The 20422-nt window shown below is 30.7% G+C and overlaps 1 protein-coding gene and 1 non-coding gene across 2 annotated transcripts; both read right to left on the minus strand.

Annotated features, from left to right (window-relative positions):
- Window positions 1-1323: 1323 nt before the first annotated feature.
- TRNAA-AGC lies at window positions 1324-1396 on the minus strand. Its single transcript has one exon. It is a non-coding gene; the product is annotated as a tRNA-Ala (tRNA).
- A 4134-nt stretch (window positions 1397-5530) lies between these two features.
- Window positions 5531-12931, minus strand: LOC109157170 (mitochondrial inner membrane protein OXA1-like). Its single transcript, XM_019305088.1, has 11 exons — window positions 12823-12931; window positions 12152-12625; window positions 11803-11893; window positions 9964-10011; window positions 9465-9523; window positions 9297-9372; window positions 8234-8365; window positions 7433-7540; window positions 7064-7118; window positions 6345-6961; window positions 5531-5597 (listed from the first exon to the last, which is right to left on the minus strand). Exons 2-10 carry the CDS (start codon window positions 12607-12609, stop codon window positions 6693-6695), a joined length of 1296 nt encoding a protein of 431 aa, XP_019160633.1. The 5' UTR covers window positions 12610-12625; window positions 12823-12931; the 3' UTR covers window positions 5531-5597; window positions 6345-6692.
- Window positions 12932-20422: the final 7491 nt, after the last annotated feature.

Consider the following 20422-nt stretch of genomic DNA (forward strand, 5'->3'; position numbering starts at 1 on the left):
GTTCGTTCAAGAATGAGTAGCCGGTGAATGTATTTTGGGTAAAAAAAAAAAAAAAAAAGAGTGAAAATTCATCCACATAAAGGTTTTTGATTGTTTGAAAAATATATAATTACTAAGTGGATTCCTTTTTAAACTAATGATGATGGATTAGTTTATTCTTCAATAGGTAATGAATATAAAGAGTTTTATTATTACATCAAGATGTAAAGTATATGAGGTAAATATTAGCGCGAAAAATAACTTTTTCTTTTTTAAAATTGCACATTTATTTTTAAAATTGTTTGCTTGTAATCTCCTGAATACTTTAACAACATAACATTTGGTCATTTTCTTAATTTTTTGAATTAAATTTGTTAATCTTGAGGTCTTTTTCTAAATTTGTAATTTAAAATTTTTAATTTCAAACAATTTTATGATATCCTTTACTACAATATTTATTTTTATATGTAAAACTAGTTCTTTTACGCACTTTGCGCGAATTGAATAATGTTCAATAATTATTCTTAAATAAGTATTTCAAAGTGTATCAATGCAATATTATATCGGAGATGTTCATGTATATGTAAATAAGTATTGAATTTATTTATTTAAATCGGTAATTTAAAATATATAAATGCAAGATAATATATGAGAGATTGATTATATTGTCACTAAAATAAATGTTTGCAACTTTGTAATAATGTTAGTCTAAAAACGATAGTCTAAATAAATACTATTTTTTATTTAAATTTCTCGAAAAAAAATTTAAAAAATAATAAATAAATAAATAAAAGAGTACAGCACCGGCTGTCCTCACCGGACAGCCGGTGCTGTACTATTTTTTTTTAATTAAATTTTTTTATTTTCTTAATTTCTAATAAATATATTTTGAAAAGAAATTAAAATATTATTTAAAAAGACACGTGTCAACTTTTTAAAGAAATAATCTGCTAAATAGATCAATTTGGACTTAATTGAACATTTTTACAAGTTTAAGGAATATAAATGGAGCTATTTTCATTTAGGGGATCCAATTGCACTACCCGTTCAACTTAAGGGGCTAATTTGACCATTTTTCCTTTATTCATTAAACATTAAGCCCTTCATTTATAATTTTGATATCCAATGCATTTTTTTCCCTTAGTTATTAAACATTTATAAAATTTAGTTTCTATATTTCAATTTCCATAAACTTTTATAAAGTTTAGTTTCTATATTTCAATTTCCACAAATTTAAGCACTAAATTGTCTCAAGTATCGTGAATTGATTTGTATTTTAGCTCGAGAGTATATCTTTCTAATTTCTGGTGTGCGCTACTGCGCTAGACAGAAGCGAAGCGAAAATGGAGATGCGGGGTATCGATCCCCGTACCTCTCGCATGCTAAGCGAGCGCTTTACCATCTGAGCTACATCCCCTTGGTGTAAAATCTATATTCTTATTTATTATATCAAATAGTGGAATTTGTAATTTATACTGCGTGAAATAAACTTTTATCCTAGTTAAAATACAAAATAAACTTATATGGGGCACTAAGGCTAATTCTATTTGGTATATGGTATCCCACTTCTATAAGGCTAATTCAAATCTGATTGACTTTATATTTACATTAGTAGTTCATTTTAATTTACGAGAAAGTCTGCGGTCACTATCTGAATTTACACTCTTAATGAAGCCAGCCTTGTAATCCTAACCTAAAAAGAACCACAAGGAGGTAACCCAGCTTAAAATGTCCATAATTGATTGGCTTAAATCAAGAATGTCAATAAAAAAACTCTTACAGCAGGTGAAACTTGGAACCTTGTGGTTAGTAAACTAATTGTTTGACTATTCCAAGGCGATAAATTGAAACCTTGTGATTACTAAAGCTATAAAATTGATAAATTCTGCAAAGTAGACATTTCTTTATTAGAAATGTTCCCATGAGAAGAGTTTTCAAAAAGATAAGACAACTACTAATTTGTTTCAGGTACAGAATTCATACTTATAAGGTACAATATTTCATAGCACAAGATACAAAAACTCACAACATAAAACACATACACATACACTAGGGTCCACAGTGCACTATGAACCCTGGTCCATGGTATAAGGATTGATCGTTCTCAATATGTGGCAAATTATACTATGAATGGACCTCACATTGTTGACTTTGGTCCCAAATAACATTCAGATAATGTGTCTACAGTTAACACATTATATGTTTGCAATTAATAAATTATATTGAATGCACATAATATATTAACTACAAGCACATAATATAATATGTTAACTATATGTATATACAGTTAACATATATATTATGTCTTCAATTTATTTATACACACATAATTTGTTAACTGAAGACACAATATATTAACTACAGATATATAATTTTTAGATTATGGTCCACAATATCATGTGTATCCTAGTCATAGTATAACAATGTTTGGTTGCACATATGTTTGGTTGGTGATATTTTTTGGACTTCGAATTTTACATTATGCAGTGGTCCTCAGAATAATTTTCCATTTATTGGACCATTCTACAAACTACAAACTTCCAGTCAATATAATTCATCATAACAAGTGCATGGAAAGTTGGCAGGAGAAAACTCAATGTGAAAACAGGTGCGTGGAAACTTAGTTTGATGGACAAAACTCAATGCAATATATTCTTGCTTTTATAATAATTAAATAAATACATAGAAAAAATATCAAAATTATAAAGAAAAAGAATAATAAAAACAAGTGAAATGACACTTTTTGTGTGAATTACAGTGATATAATCCTCTGTTTTATGTGCATTTGCTTTTTTGCACTCAAGTATTTTCAAAGTGATTACTTTTATCCAAATCCTTTAATTATTTACGATTGTGATTTAAAAAAAAAAAAAAAAAAAAACCTTTAAAAAATTAAGATTTTTAAAGAATATTAGCTAAATCTTTTAATGTCATTATTTATTTAATGCAAACAAAATAAATAAAATAATTTCTTTCAAATCTCAATTCCGAATTTTAATTGCTTGTCTAGAAACAATAATTAGAATAAATTATCTAGTCCAGTAATTGGATTCTTTTGTTCAAAAAGTCAGATCTTTCATACATCAACAAGAAATTCTTTTGTTCAGAAAGTAAATCAAATTATTTAATTTTAGCCAGTAATTGGATTCTTTTGTTCAGAAAGTATATCAAATGTGACTCTTTGTTTCTGAAACAGTTTGTGTCACCGAAGGGAAGGCAGAAATCACCACGTCATCGTTTTGGAAAGGGTAAGCAGGGAATGAAAAATAAAATGACTCTTTTAACCCTGCTGTAAAGGGGTTAATTTTATCTCCGATGATAAATTGACAAAAAACACGCCGGAAGGACCATTTTTGCTATAAAATAAAATAAAAAAACGATAGTCGTGGATCAAAATTGCAAGATTTGAAAGTCGTGGAGCAAAGCTGATAGTGTTACTATAGTCGTGGGACAAAAAGTGCTAAAAACTCTATTCTTCCAATAAGTAATTGATATGGTTTTCCTATATATATATATATATATATATATATATATATATATATATATATATATATATATATAGGCTTAAGATCAAGTGAGGATAGTATCCCACATGAGGATTGTGGACAATTCTAAGCCCTATAATTATGAGAATCTACGGCTGTGATTGCACCATGGTGAGGAGTAAAAAACAGTTCTCGCAAGCGGTAAAGGAAGTAATTTTGAGCACTAGGGGTAAAAGGGTCAATCACAGACGATCGTGCAAGGCCTTTGGAAGGAATCCGCGAAATTCTCGAACCCTTCAGCTTCAGTGTCCTTGCTTATTGTGTACTTGACTACCTTTCTGAGTAGTAGAGATGAAGAGGCAATATCTCCAAAGGAGATTTCAGAGTTGAAGTTTCCAATTCAACAGTGCAACCATGGCAAACAAAACCCATCGACGCAACAAAAAGAGGGCTTCATTTGAGTCGGAGAGAAGAATAGGTATGTATATTTTTAATGGTTTTTTTGTGTGCTGATTAGGAAGAATTAACAGTGTGATGGGGAGGGTTGGTCGTAGATTTGGATTCTGAAATATAGGGGTAAAAACCTATTAATCAAGATGGGAGTGAGACTAGGGTTGGCGAATTTGAAGAAACGATTGAAGCCGTTATATATATATATATATATATATATATATATATATATATATATATATATATATATTAAATTGGTTCAACTTGACTTTTTTCAACTTGCCATATTTGGGTCTTTACACTTTCTCTTTTGACTTTATCCAACATTTCTAGTAATGCAATTAAGTTGACTAGCACATTGCGCTCCTTTGACTAGCTTCTTTGAATAATTGCCACTTTCTTTTATCATACATTCCCCTGTGGCCTGTGTTATATACATATAACACTTTTCCCCTCTAAATTATTTAAGTAGCAATTTTTTCCCGTCATATGTTAAATGGACATATTTACCCTTCCGCGTACAAGGCAACTGCGGAGATTGATGTGTCTGCTGGCTAGTCAAAGAACAACTTTTTATTATTCTTTTTTGACTAACAATTCTTTTCTTTTTTTGCCTCCCTCCTTCCCTCCTAGACTATCAATTCGTCAATTGTCATTCGTTGTATGTATAATAAAGTGATGACTTGGTCACATGGCCGGTTTTTAGATTTTTGTGGCCATGTTCGAGTACATAAATGAGGCCCTACCAAAATCAAAATCTTTAAAACTAATACCGTAATTTTTTCTAATATATACTATTTTAATCGGATATCAACCAATGAAAAGCACATTCGGGTAGACCGTTTCTACATTGGTAGGTATTCACACGTATTTGAATGAATATTTAACAAATTTTGAAAGGATTAAAGAAATAGTAACAATTTTATTATCTAAATATATAATAAAAAAATTTATCCGTGCATCGCACACACACTGCACGGATAATTGGGCAATTATTTGCTCGAATTCAAACAATGATAACATAAAAAAAACATCGTCGATACAACTCATTTCATCAATAGCACTAAAAAAAGAAAAAAACATATTGACAACTGATTTTAAGAACTGTAAAGACCCAAATATGGCAAGTTGGAAAAAGTCAAGTTGAACTAATTAAGATTTATAAGTAAGACTCTAATAAGAGTTTTAAGATGACTTAAACGTTGAACTACTCAGCTACAATGCTCTCTATTGTATGTATAGAGGTGGAACATTTAAGTCATACACAAACTCGAGCTCGACTCGTTTACACCCCCTATTCCACCTCTATACATACAATAGAGAGCATTGTACCTTAGTAGTTTAACGTTTAAGTCATCTTAAAACTCTTATTACAGTCTTACCTATAAACCTTAATTAGTTCAACTTGACATTTTCTAACTTGCCATATTTGGGTCTTTACAGTAACGAATATAGAAAAAGTGTCATTTTATGAAAGGCAAACATGTGACACATTTTGAAGAGAATATTTTCAACTTTTGACCTCTCATATATTATAACATTTTCATTTTTAGTACCCAACTATTATTACTTCTTTAAAAAAAATAGAAAAACAAAAACAAATTAATTAATGGCAACATCAAGTGCTTTCCTTACAAATTAAAAACCACTACTACTCTTCAGCCTATAAAGGCCCCTTTCATAGTTTCACGCAAATTATGCCGTGGAATCGTGTTCACCGAGAATGGTGAACACAAGTCAAAACGACGTCGTTTTTAGGCAAAAAAAAAAAAAAAAAAATTCGCGGATGTGGAGTTAACGGCGCGTTACTGATCAAATTATGAATTTTCTGTTATGAGATTATGAATTTTCATAAAATTCATAATCTCATAACAGAAAATTCATAATCGCATAACAGAAAATTCATAATCTCACAACTGAAAATTCATAATCTCACAACAGAAAATTCATAATCTTATAACAGAAAATTCATAATCTCATGGTTCCAAAGTGAATGTGTAGGCATGATTCCAAAGTGAATGTGCAGGCATAGATTCATAATTTATGAATGTCCGTGATTTCGGACGGGAATATGTAGGCATGGTTCCAAAGTGAATGTGCATGCATGAATTCATAATTTATGAATGTCCGAAATTATGAATGTAATGAAAATTCATAATCTCATAACAGAAAATTCATAATCGCATAACAGAAAATTCATAATCTCATAATTGAAAATTCATAATCTCATAACAGAAAATTCATAATCTTATAACAGAAAATTCATAATCTCATGGTTCCAAAGTGAATGTGTAGGCAGTCACGTAATTTAAAAAAAAAAAAAAAAAAAAAAAAAAAAAAAAAAAAAAAAAGAAGATAACGGTGTACTAACACCGTTGGAACCGTGTTCACCATGAATGGTGAACACGGTTCCATGGCATAACGTCTGATAGTTTCATTGTTACAATGATGAATAAATGTCAGATGCCACTGAAACCTTCTCAATGGCCCCAAAAGGACCACAGATGTATAAAAACAACAATAATTTCCTACCATCACTATATTGTTATGGCTGAGGTCTACATGACTACATATAAGGATAAAAAGAAGCCCCCTTAGGCCATCACTCGCGGTCGCGGGGAACAAAACTACAAAATTGTCAAAATCTCGGAAATTCCTCCCTATCATTATCCAATTATTATGGACATTTTAATGGATGAAGTGGTGAACATTATTTGTAAATGAATTTTAAGGAGAAGACAATAGTGATATTGTAAATTTGTCCGAGTTTGGTGTTCATCACCTCTTCTTGCCGCCTTTCTTCTTTTCTTTAACTTGTTTCTCTAAGCTTCTGATCCTTTGACTGAGAACCGAGGATGGTGGCACTCTTTGGTTTGTAGGTATGGATGTTTCATTAGTTGATGCCGATTGAGCCTGTTGTTGTGCTGCAGAATACTTGTTTAACGCTTCGAAAAAAGAGAATCCGGGTTTTTGACTGGCAGGAGATGGTGGTGCCACCGGGATTATAGGTATACCCAAGAGCTTCTTCATTTCCGGCTTTTTAAGTACTGATATGTCAGACAACAAAAGTTAAACAGGAATGTGAGACATTGCGTTGATTTGGCAAGAAAATATTATAAATCGAAAATTATGTAGAGCGCAAAACTCACCCATTCCATAAGTTAGGGAGAAAAGATTGGAGGTAATCCAGTACATGAATATAGCCTGCAATGGTTGACAAAGGCCCAACCAAATTAGGTACGACCAAACGATTCAAATTTCAAATAGATCTCACATTTGAAAAGAGCATATAAAATATCATGATATTTCCATAAACAACAAAACTACTTTCTTATGCCTGAAACAATAGTGCCGTGCAACAACAAAGGACACACATATACCAAGTTTTAAGGAAAAAGAAGGATCATTCCATTTAGCCATGGGGGTACATGAACTTTATATAGCATTCAAAGTTGATGCTAACCAAGATATTATATATGTAAAGCATCATTTTGCATGACTAAAGTTCTGACAAATACCTTTGGGAAGGAAGCGGTCAATGGGACAGTCAGTAGAGCAAAGATTCTTGAAACTTTCTTAATGGTGGGACCAGCAGGATTTCCTTCCAATCCTTCCTGTGCATTAAACTGAGGAAAGAACAACTTTGAGTTAACAATCAGTGGGAGAATAACAATTATGCAGTTTCATTGCACCTGGCAGCAAGAAAATTAAAATCATGCTGTTTAAATACCTCCAACAGTATCAAATCTAATATTTGGAGGAAAAATAATGTGAGTTACAGAACATTTTAGTCTCTACTCTCTTTGTACAATGTTGAATTGAAATCTGATTTTAGCATAAAGCCCTTAGTTGAAGAAATTCAAAGTTTACTTTCTGTTGAAGGTCCCAGTAACAGAGTGTTCTATACAAAAACCCCCCATTCTCTTTAACATATGCAATCCACAAAGAGCACTTCCAAAACTTTTATACATTTTGGTAAAACCATGTCAGTTAAAGACTTAGAGTTGCTCTTAGCATACTTTATGATCATGAACCAATTAAAATATTCTTGTACATGAACCACATTAAAGTTGTTTTAAGAATCTAACCACACTTTTTGAATGCATTAAGTTGAATTCAGAAGGCATTGAGGGGTGACTAAAACAAATCATAAAGGATCAAGAATGCATCCGGCCTCCTTGAAATAACATTACACAAGCTAACTACGAATTCTATTCAGTATATCATTCGCCTGGGATATATGAAGAGCATTTTGAGAAGTTGATCATTACTCTAAAGAAACAACTACTCCTAATTATATATCTGATGAGATATCTCACCTCAACTGTAATCAAGAATGTCAATGCTGTTAAAACTGGAAGAATATACATGCTGTCAGGAGTAGTCAAATCAGTAAACCAGAATGCTCCACCCTCTTTAAAAGAAGGGACTTTTTCTGCCATGTTAGAAATCTGCATACATATGGATATATTTGAAATAGAAAAGGAATAGAATCACCAAATTAAGAGAAAAGCAAAAGATTAATTGCATTTTTGGATCAAGGTTTTGTGGATTGTGCATTTATGGTCATACTTCCAGCAGTACGGAGATAAGTCCCAATTTTTAAGCTTTGCAAAGTAAAAAGCCTCCAAGTAATAATGCTAGTTTTTCAATGAAAATGATCATATTATGTACATAAGCATTATGACTCTAATAAGACACATTTTCATTTGTATTGTTTTATTTGGATTTCTCTGATGGCAATGTAAACATAGACAAAGGATTAACACTATTACTTGAGCAACCTTAGTTTACTAAGGTTTAAAAAGATTGGGAACTGGGATTAATATGTATAATACTATAAGAGTTAATTTCATTTTTGGTCCTAGATTTATATGTGGCATTACACTTTTAGTCCTTTTTTATTAGAATATCCTAGTATTATTGTGACATGACCATTTTTGGTCCTACATCAACAAAATCGTTGAAATGATGTTAAAATGTTAACTACAAGGGCATTTCGACCTCTTTTTTTTTTTTTTTACAAATTGGGTTGACCCGCTATATATTTTTTTTTTTTACTTTTTTTTTTTTTTTGAAAAATAACTATTTGAAGACAGAAATGCCCTTGTATTTAAGTGCATTTAAACGATTTTGTTGGTAAAGGACCAAAAATGGTCATGCCATAAAAATACTAGGACCAAAGGGGGATGTTTTGAAAAAAAAAAAAAAAAAAAAGGACTAAAAGTGGAATGCCACCTATAAATCTAGGACCAAAAATGGAATTAACTCATACTATAATGGTGAAAAGTAGAAGTTTATTTGCACAACTCTCAAAAGAATTAAGTCCCAAATAATGCAATTAGCCAAAAAGAGTAACTGGTAGAGAGAATACAATCTTACAGCAAGGAAAAAGCAGACGAAGATGGGGCCTTGAATAAAAATTCCCTTCAAGGCAGTAAAGGGGGTAACTTTATATCTGCAATACCCTTATCATCATTAAAAATATATATCTCTCTATTTTAAAAAAAGTGTACATTGAAAAGGTGAAACTAATGGAAATTTTCATACTCATTGAACAGCTTCTTCATTTCTTGCTGACCCTCACTCACAGCTGAAGGACTCATTCCCTGTTAAAAAGCAAACCAGACAACCAGTTATCTGTTTTTTGTGTATTACGCATTATAAAAACTGATTTTCAATGAAAAACCGTGGAGACATGAATAGGCCATGAATAGTTTTTGAATCTAAAGTGTGATACAAGAGATACTGTTACAGCTCAACTCAATTATGTAGTGACCATATCCTTAGACTTGCCAAAGTTTTAACCTAGCAATCAATCTACCTCCACTCTTCCTTTTTCCAGTGCTAAGAACAGCTAAGATAGGATACGGAGACACTGATAGTGATCAGCTTGAAAGACTATTTAACCATGAACAAGGATGACACAAACTCAAAGATATCATAAATAGGATGCACTCAACATGGTTCAGATGAACTCGTGTAATGCAATAGCCAATAGCAGGAAAATCTAAGATATAAGATCATGAAAAGCACCAAGTGATCATACCCTGTTTTGCATGTCTTCTCTTATTGCATCCAATTTTGGCCTCAAAAGCTGCATACATGAGATTCAATATCAATGAATAATCAAGAATTAAGATTTTGAAAACCAGGATTAATATCAAGCAGGTCATAAATGAAACAAGGGCAGTTATATCTTTCACATATTGTTCACTGTGGTAAAAGATAGTATATATATCATATATGGGCATGAAAAATGTTAATTCAAAAGTATGTCTGACAAAAGGAGTATCATAAACCAAAACTAGGGTTAGATAAATATGAAGGTGAAAATAAATACAGAATTAGATATATGTCATGTAAAGTTGAATGACGCATGACCAATGTGGATGCATGTGACAAAGACTAAAGAGTAAAACACACACACACACACACACACACATTACTGATCGGATTTTATAAAAGTAGCCAGAATACTTCATTTCTTTAATCCAACCAAGGCAACCATAAATTAATAAATTATTCTAATTGATTGATTTGCAGTAAGATGAATTCCCTCAAAAATGGATCTTATTGCACTTCATGCTTCAAATTTTGGATGATTCAATTAATTTATTGCAGTGAAATGTGATACCAGGGGGTGAGGGGAGGGTATTGGGAGAACAGGGAAATCACATATGACTCAATATGTCAAACAAATCGTAATCTGTGTATGCATGTTTGTATTTAAGTCTGTGCAATGGACTGAAGGAGTTCCTTTGAACAATTAAAGAGTCTTCAGATAAATGAACTTTGGGGAAATTATGTCCTAAAGTACTAAAAATAATATAATTATATCCTTCAAACTGTTAATCATAGCTAAAATAAGAAAGTATAGGCAACCAAAGCTCTGTCTATAGAAAATAATACTGGAACTTTTAGTAGGCTCTGCAAATGCTATTGCTAATATTTACTTGTTTTACTTCCTAATGCTTGATAGTTTAGCTTATAAGCAAAATATTTCTTCAACATGGCCAAGTTGAGATCAAGTTTGTACCTAACCAAGTCAAGTAAAGAGCCAAATATGACTCCTACGTGATCTCAAACAATCTCAGTCAGATTCAGTTCTTGTTTCTGAGTGGACTAAATCCCAAATGGTTTTACTGAAAGAACACAGTTAGAACGCACCTACAAGCTTTCCAAATCACAAATCTAAACTATTGGACAAACGTTATATATAATAACAATAGTTAGGTTTGACCATTTATCAAGTGCCTCTGCATAAACTAGCCTCCATCACAAAAGTATGTTTTTCTTAGTAGATATAGAAGATGAACCTTGCTCTTAGCCTTATGCTCATACCTAAGAGTTAAAACAACATGCAAAGAGCAAATATCAATTGCTCAACAATAAAACTTGTCTTGAAAGAAAGGTAGAGCAACTAAATGGTTCCAAAGATAATCTTAGCTAATTCAAATTTATAGTAGTCTGAGAGTTTATTGACTTATGGTTTTAACATAATACTATTTCCTGCCAGCACATGTGCAGATGTAGAGTATTTTGTTACTACGCAGATTTTTAAGAGGTTGAAATCTATTACAATAGGAAAACCCCCAAATTTTCCCTCTGTTGCATTGGATAATGGTCATTTCTTGTAAGATTGTAAGAAACCATTCATAAGTTGTAGAGGACAACAGTGTAATAAATGAATTCCTATTTCTATAAAACACTAATAGCAACATTGATTTCCACACTGGCCTTAGTAAGAAATGTGCACAAATAAAAAAAAAAAAAAAAAAAAAAAAAAAAAAAAAAATAGCACTCACAAGATCTCAGTAAATGGCACAAATCATAAAATGCTAACAAAGCTAAGAGCCTGAAGCCTGAAAACATGTATATTACTCACAGTTAATCTTGAAGTGGCTTTGAGCTGATGAATATTCAGTGGCAGAGTGATCAGTCTAATCATAAAACTTGCTGCAATAATTGATGCCCACCTGAACAAAGTTATGTAATGAAAAAGTGATCAGGACCGTGGCAAAACCAAAAATGCAAAACAAGCTAATTATAGGTTTTGTATGCTAAGAATGTTTGAAGTGTAAAATTTCAGGAGTTACTGAAAGTCACAAACTTTAAACTCGTGCAGTTGATTATATCAAAAGCTAGGTTCCACAAACCATTCAAGCAAATCGCACAAGGCACATATGTAATCATGAGGTTTGAGATTTATACTAAGAGATGAAGAAATGTATTACCAATTAAGTCCGGTATAGCAATGGACATAATCAATCAAGTGTTGCAATACAGCCACAGGCAAAAACGAGTCTGCAGCCGCGATTGCCACTTCATTCACCACCGGGGCTTGCGAAGCCACTACCTCAACAGCCTTATCACTCAGCACATCCGCAATGTCCGACATATACTCTATCTTGTCCACTCCCTCTCCAACCCCAGTAGACATATTCCTAACCAGACAACCCCCCAAACTCATGGGAGCACAAAATCTCCTGTCCACAAATGAGTTTCTGGTGCCGCTAACGCCGTTGCCAGAGCAACTGTGCTGAAGATAACGAAATATTTTAGGGTTTTCCGAGCAGGATTCAGGGTGGTTTTTCCGATCATCATCGCGCTGTAAGTGGGAAAAGGATGGTGCAAACCGTTGCTGCTGGTAAAACAGCTCCGCTCTTGTAGATATACTCCGTCTGTAAGCCATTATTGACACTTGGTTTCTACACATACACAATCCATATCTTCCAGATCAAAAATACGACTAAAATGTCTTTAACTTGGGATCATCATCCACATATCAAAAATTGTGAAGCACAGATGTGAGATTGAAAAGGAAAACGATGCAGAGTATCTTAGATCCCGGGAAATATACGAAAAAGAAAGAGAAAAATAAACAGAAACACTATCGAAAACTTACCAGTGACCTTCAGCTTCAGCCTTAAGGGCATACAGAATGGCGGAGCCACGGAGGCGAGGGTTTGGGAATTTAAGAAGTCGTTGAGTTTCCATGTACTCTTGTTTTTTTTTTTTTTTTTTTTTTTTTTTGTATAACCATTTTAAATTTATGGAAAAAAATGTCAAAATAAACAATTGAACTTTTACACATTGTACAATTAAATCATCAAACAAAAAAATATGTAATTAGACTGTTTTTTTTTTGAAAGCAGTAATTAGACTATTAAAAACTCACCAAGACTATGTGGTTTAATGGTACCCGAGTTGAATTTTCATTTGGAAGATATGAACCGATACTACATTGTAATAGAACAAGTAGCATTCAAAAATTACTTTCAAATGTTCCTTAAATATGATGTCATAATGTCAAGTTATAATATATAATTTGACATTATGACATCATATTTAAGGAAAACTTGAAAATAACTTGTAAAAAATATTATTTGCACAATTTTTGAGTTTTTAATGGTCTAATTGCACATCTTTTTTATAGATGATTTAATTACACAATGTGTAAAAGTTCACTAATTACACAAGGTGTAAAAGATGGTTTAGTGTCCACTTCAATATAATTAAAAATATGAGAACAACCTATCAAGTTAGTTAAACTATTGACCTAAGATGACGTATTCAATAAGACTTTTATAGGTTTTCAAAGAGTTTTAAAGTGATGGATTTTAAATGATTTTCATAGAATCTTTTGAAACCTTTATAGAATCTTTTAAATTTTTTTGTACGAATCTATAAAAGTATGTTTGACAAATATTTATAAATTTTAAAAACTTTTTCATATTAAAAAGTCTACTAAAATTATTAAAACTCTAAACCGGATATACCCTTACAAACATTTTATAACTTCAATTAATACATTAGTTATAATATATACTTCCTTTGTCTCATTTTCCATGTCATGTTTACTATTAATTAGTCAAATAAACTCTTTATTCATTGCTTATTTTCTTTAATAATTTTTAATTATTTATAAATTTGATTTTTTTTATTTAATAGTACTTTTAATGTATTTTCTAAATATATAAATTTTATATACTAATATTAAATTTAATATTGAAAAAAAATGAATTAAAAATAAGTTCAATCAAGTCTCGTTAACCCAATCATACAAACAAAATGAGATGGAGTGAGTAACATATTTTTATGTATTGCACTCAAAACTGTTAACAACTATATATACATACACACGATGAAACATGTAGCAAATAGATGAAAAATTATTTAGTAACAAAACTCTATATGTACATTGTATAGATATAGATGTTGAGTCTGTATGAGTAGCTCAACTGGTCATAGAGGTGAAACTTTAGAAGAATGACCAGGGATTGAGTCTCACTAGCCATAGTGCAACCTCTCAAAGTGAGGGGGACTTCTTGGGTTCATGTTCAGTTGAGTCACCATGATAGAACATAGTAGAATAGCAAAATACCATCATCATACGTGAGGATTAAAAAAAAAAACATTTATAAGAGAGGCTTTTAACATGGCTCCAAAAATGTTACTCCTTATGTTTCATTTTATGTGTCCAATTCGATTAATAAGGTTTGATTGAAGTTATTTTTAATTTCATAATATTAAGTTTAGTATTATTAGTATATAAAATTTATATATTTAGAAATTACATTAAAAGTATAATTAGACACACAAATCAAATTTAAAAATAACTAAAAAATACTAAAGAAAATAAATAAAGAAGAAAGAGTTGGTTTGACCAATAGTAAGTAGGACAGATAAAATGAGATAGTGTGAGTTAATACGAAAATGAATAAATTTTATACACTCCCAATCGCTCAAAAAAAAAAAAATCATATCTCTCAAGCTAGATTTACTTTCATTAATATCATAGAATTAGATTCCAGTTTAAACTTTCTTAAATCAAAGATTACACCTAGAAGTATTTTTCACCTCTTAAATTTTCAATAAAATTTGATCTTAGGTATCAAACACCCTACAGTTAATTTCAGCGGAGATACCTTTTTATCATATTCTGGACACTTTTAGTCATTCTAATGACTTTTCTGATAAAATCCAAAAGTGTCCAAAATATGATAGTGTAGTGTGTTAAATAGCAAAACGATTGTCTAAGACTAAATTTGAAAATGCCACCAAAGAACAAATGCCTCCATTGAAATTAACTCATTGAAAAAATAATAATAATAATAATAATAATAATAATAATAATAAATTGAATAGATGAAAATACACTTGCCTAAAATAGGTTTTCACAGGATAAATTATCGAAAGGACCAAAAGTGTCCAAAATATGATAAGCTGGAATATTAAATGATGAAAACGATAGTTTAGGGCTAAATTTAAAATTGATACCAAAGACAAACAATCTCTGCTGGAATTAACTCAATAATAATAATAATAATAATAATAATAATAATAATAATAATAATTATTATTATTATTATTATTATTATTATTATTATTATTATTATTATTATTATTATGTTAGAACATATTTTGTGATGAGTAAGTTAAGAATAAGAATAATAATAATAATAATAATAACAATAACAATAACAATAACAATAACAATAATAATAATAATAATAATAATAATAATAATAATAATAATAATAATAAGAAGAATAACAACAACAACAACAACAACAACAACAATAATAATAATAATAACAATAACAATAACAACAATAATAACAATAATAACAACAACAATAATAATAATGATAATAATAATAATAATAATAATAATAATAATAATAATAATAATAATAACAACAACAACAACAACAACAACAACAACAATAATAATAATAATAATAATAATAATAATAATAATAACAACAACAACAACAATAACAATAATAATAATAATAATAACAATAACAATAATAATAATAACAATAATAATAATAACAACAACAATAACAATAATAATAATAATAATAACAATAATAATAATAATAATAATAATAATAATAATAACAACAACAACAACAACAACAATAACAATAACAATAATAATAATAATAATAATAATAATAATAATAATAATAATAATGATAATAATAATAATAATAATAATAATAATAATAATAATAATAATAATAATAATAATAATAATAATAATAATAATGTGACAACTACTATGTAGGGCAAATTATATCATGCACCACGGTGCATGATCAATCATGTACCGCGCGTCCTTTTAAATGAAAAGAAACGGTGTTTGTTTTCCGTCGTTTCGCACCCTTTCGCAAAAAGTAGCTCTGTTATTCAGTATCATTTTGTATACACTGCAGTTTCAGTTCAACACAACTACAGTTTCATTTCGATATAACTATAGTTTCATTCGATATTTATAGACTCAAATATGTGAAAATGTTATTTTATTTTATTTTATATACACTATAGTTTCATTAAAACACATGCAAGTACATGATCATTTTGATATAATTATAGCTTCATTGTACAATATACACTCAAATATATGAAATGTTATTCAATTTCATTTTATATACATTGCATTTTCATTTTACTATAACTACAGTATCATTTTGATATAACTGCAGTGTCGGTTTAAATATATTGTAGTGTCAGTTGGTGTTTAATACACCAAACAAGCGGACTCCGTTAACTATAACGGCACGCCGTTTCTTTACTTAAAGAAACGGCGCCGTTTTTTACCGCGGTGCATGTGCACCGCAGTTTATGATATAACGACTGACTATGTAGTGTGATGACACATCTTTTTACCATTCTAAATGTGTGGTTATATGATCGAACCCCGATGGTGGGCCCATTGACTCTTTGAATTAAAAAAGATTGAGAAAGTATATATAAAAGGGAAATTAATATGGTAACTTTCGAAGGAATAAATCAATCTGAACTATTACACTAACATAACATGTTTTTTTTTTTTTTTTTTTTTTGAAAACAACCAATGCGGTATATATTAGAGATAAGCTGAAATAGAGTCATGAGGAACAACGTCCAAGTACATAACACTAGTTTGATCAAAAGTAGTAGAAGTTAAAGTATGAGCTAAATAATTATCCGATCTAGGAATAAATTTAACCGAACAGAAATCAAAAGAAGATATGTAATATATGCAACTATCAATAGCATAACCAATATGAGAACGAACTGGAGCAGTTGCGGAGGATAGGTAACAATGTAGCATATGACAATCTGTGTATAGCTCTATTGACTGTTCTCCACGAATCCTTAGCCATGACAAGGCTTCTTTGCATGCGAATGCCTCGTCTATAAGCGGAGAGAAACAATTCGAGAGCGAAGCACTAAAGGCCGAAATATATCCACCACTTCCATCGAGAAGAATCGCTCCAACTGTGGCCCTGTTCGTCGCTGGATGGTATCCGACATTGACTCAACAGGATGGTATCCGGCATTGACTCAACAGGTTCTCGAAAGCGGCTGGGCAATTTGGTTCATGACAGCAGGCGGTGGCTCGGGAGGCACAGCAGCGTCGGCATGGCTGGTCGAACATAACATACTTAATAATACAGTAATTTTTTAATTAATAAATAATGTGTATCTATTTAGTTTAGCTCCATTTTTAATTAAAAATTTGCTTTTTTTTTTTAATTTTTTTTTTTTTTTTTTTTTGGGTAAAAGAGATGTTTTTCATTTGTTTTTGAGTGACGAGGGAAACCTGGAGACGTGCATTAGGTAAACTACAGCCATCTTGTGACTCTAGTCGGCAAATGACATATGTTTTTCATTTGTATCTTGTTAATATAGAATATATGCATCATTGATTTATTTTCAATCAAACATTTATGTTTCATTTATTATGATATCGAGTTGATTATTAAAAAAAAAATTGCATTTGTCAAAAGATAAATATAATCTTTTTGAAACACAATACCTACTAATTCAATGCAATTTTTAAAATTTATGTTGGATAGTAGTTGTTGTATTGCAGGTTTGTTTGCAGGCCTTTAGCTCGCGAAGAACAAAACAAGAAGAAGATAAAGAAGAGAAATGAGATTTCTTATTCATCATACAACCCTCTATCTCATTACATCATTACATCAATATATATAACAGCTATTACAAGATCATACCATAAATATAAAGCTGTTACCAATCATATCATTACAGGGCGTTTGGTTGGAGGGGAGGAATTATGTGGGAAAGGAATTGTAATTCCATGGGAGTTGAATTACTGGGAATAAAGTGGGAATTTAAATTCCAGTGTTTGGTTGACAGGAATAGAATTACTGAGAATTTCAATTCCAATGTTTGGTATACATGGGAATCGAAAGGGAATAAGTAATATAAAGTCAAAAATGTCCATTATTGTTGTTAGACATTAATTTTAAGTCAAAAAAAGAAGGGCTAATTTTGACTCATCACTATCTTTTTTTCCAATGAATTAAAATACCAGGGGGGGACATGGGATTTTAATTCCATGAAAATGGGGGAATTGCAATTCCATGGAATTGCAATTCCCTCTAACCAAACTACGGAATTTAATGACCTTTGGAATTATGTGGGAATTAAGTGGGAATTAAGTGGGAAGGGAATTTAAAATCCCTCCAACCAAACGCCCTGTTAATGCTATAATAATGTCCATAATTAGATTTTACAACACTCCCCCTTGGACATTATTTTGCCATAATCTTGCCTCATTAAAAACTTGCTAAGAAAACCCTGTGGGAAAAACCTAAACAAGAAAAGAGTGCAAGGTATACCAATAGTATATTTAAAAACATTCATGTCTCGTTAAAAACTTCACTAGGAAAACCACGTGGGAAAAACCTAGTTGAAGAAAAGAGTACATGATATTTCCAGAATCATATATGGTACGGGTTGCCTCATTAAAAACCTTAACTTAAGAAAACCCTATGGGAAAAACTTAGTTAAGGAAAAAAGAGTACAACCGTAAGCTTTCAGGGCATAATCTTCAGGATTTCGGGGTTCGTCTATTTAATTATTTATATATTTGCAACACCACAATTGACAGTACTATATCATACTCATGCCTCGTTAAAAACCACACTAGAAAAACCCATTAGGAAAAACCTAGTGAGGAAAAGAGTACATGGTATGTATATGCTACAAAAATTATAATTATTAGTCCTTTTAAGACCCAATCTACAGGATTTGACTCGAGTGAATATATACGCTGCAAAAAGTGCAACTATTAGTCTTTTTAAGACCCAATCTACAGGATTGACCAATCTACAAGATTGTCTTGAGTGAATGTACCTCCCGTCTCCTCCTGAAGATAACAATCTTCAAATTCTACATTACTTAAAAGTAAAATCATTGTTTCAATAATGGTGTAGAGAAGGGGTATGGTATAATCTTCAGGATTGCCATTAGAATTTATCATATTTTATCATGATCATCTGGACCAATGAAATTATTTATAGTTTATATTTTGTTTTGTTGCTCCCCCTAAAATATAATAATTTTCTTTACCTACGCATATTAATCTTATAGATATTTTGTAGGTATACATTTGCTCACTTGTTACTGGAGCAAATTCTCTGAACAAATATTTTATCACTCTTCTGGAGTTCATGTGTATCAATGTATTTTATATCATGAAAACTATATACGTTTTTATTTGTCCCAACTTCCAAGTATGATGACTTAGCTTTATGTCAAAAGGCATCAATATGAATATTTGTACCTTGAATTGTTATTCCTTTATCTCATCTCATAACTTAACAGTCGCTTTGACAAAACGAGAGCATATATAGTAAAGTAATGATGAGATGAAAATATACAAAGTACATCTATAAGAACAAGTGTTATCCTTTAGGCTTAAGATGCTTTAAAGCTTAAATTGATTTATAATATATCAATTCAAGTCATGACTTTTAACATAATGTCAATATTCAAATGTCTTCTCGAAAGACGTATTTTGTGCCCTAAGGATATTAATGGATATCATTTCCTTTTCTTCTAGAAGAATCACCAAATCACTCTTTACAAATTACAAAAATAAGATGCGAATTTGGGAATTTTCGGTCTCAAAGAAAAGGTATTTAAAAATGACATTTTGAAGCAACGAACTTCTGGTCCTGAATTATCCTTTAAAATGGGTCCTTTATTTCGAGAGACTATTTAAACATATTCTAATTAGTGTGTGAAATTCCTTTTAAGGAAATGCTCGATCTACAGGTCGAGATAATACTTGATTTTCATTTCCTTTATTTTACAATAAGCCCCGTAATAAGTACCTAATGGTACATATTTATTTCTATAATTTCCTATTTTATGAGGAAATTACTCAATCAATTGCTTTACTATTTTAAGTTTGAGTAAAGCAATTGTACTTCAACAACACACGTGTTGTGATATTTAATTTCTTTCATTTTTGAAAATTATAAATCCATCAAGGATTTGCATATAAACATTAGTGTCTAATGACCCATAATTTCTAGGTCATGACTTTAATAAGCTGCATATCTAAATTTATTATTCTGCCAATTATGTAGCGGAACTTTTAATGATATTCATTATTAGAGAGTATACTTGATTCTGGGTCTCTGCGTCAACCCTTAGGCTACAAACTCGCTTTATATCTTACCACCTTATCA

The sequence above is a fragment of the Ipomoea nil genome, unplaced genomic scaffold (genome assembly GCF_001879475.1).
Source record: "Ipomoea nil cultivar Tokyo-kokei standard unplaced genomic scaffold, Asagao_1.1 scaffold2761, whole genome shotgun sequence".
Classification (NCBI taxonomy): Eukaryota; Viridiplantae; Streptophyta; class Magnoliopsida; order Solanales; family Convolvulaceae; genus Ipomoea; species Ipomoea nil.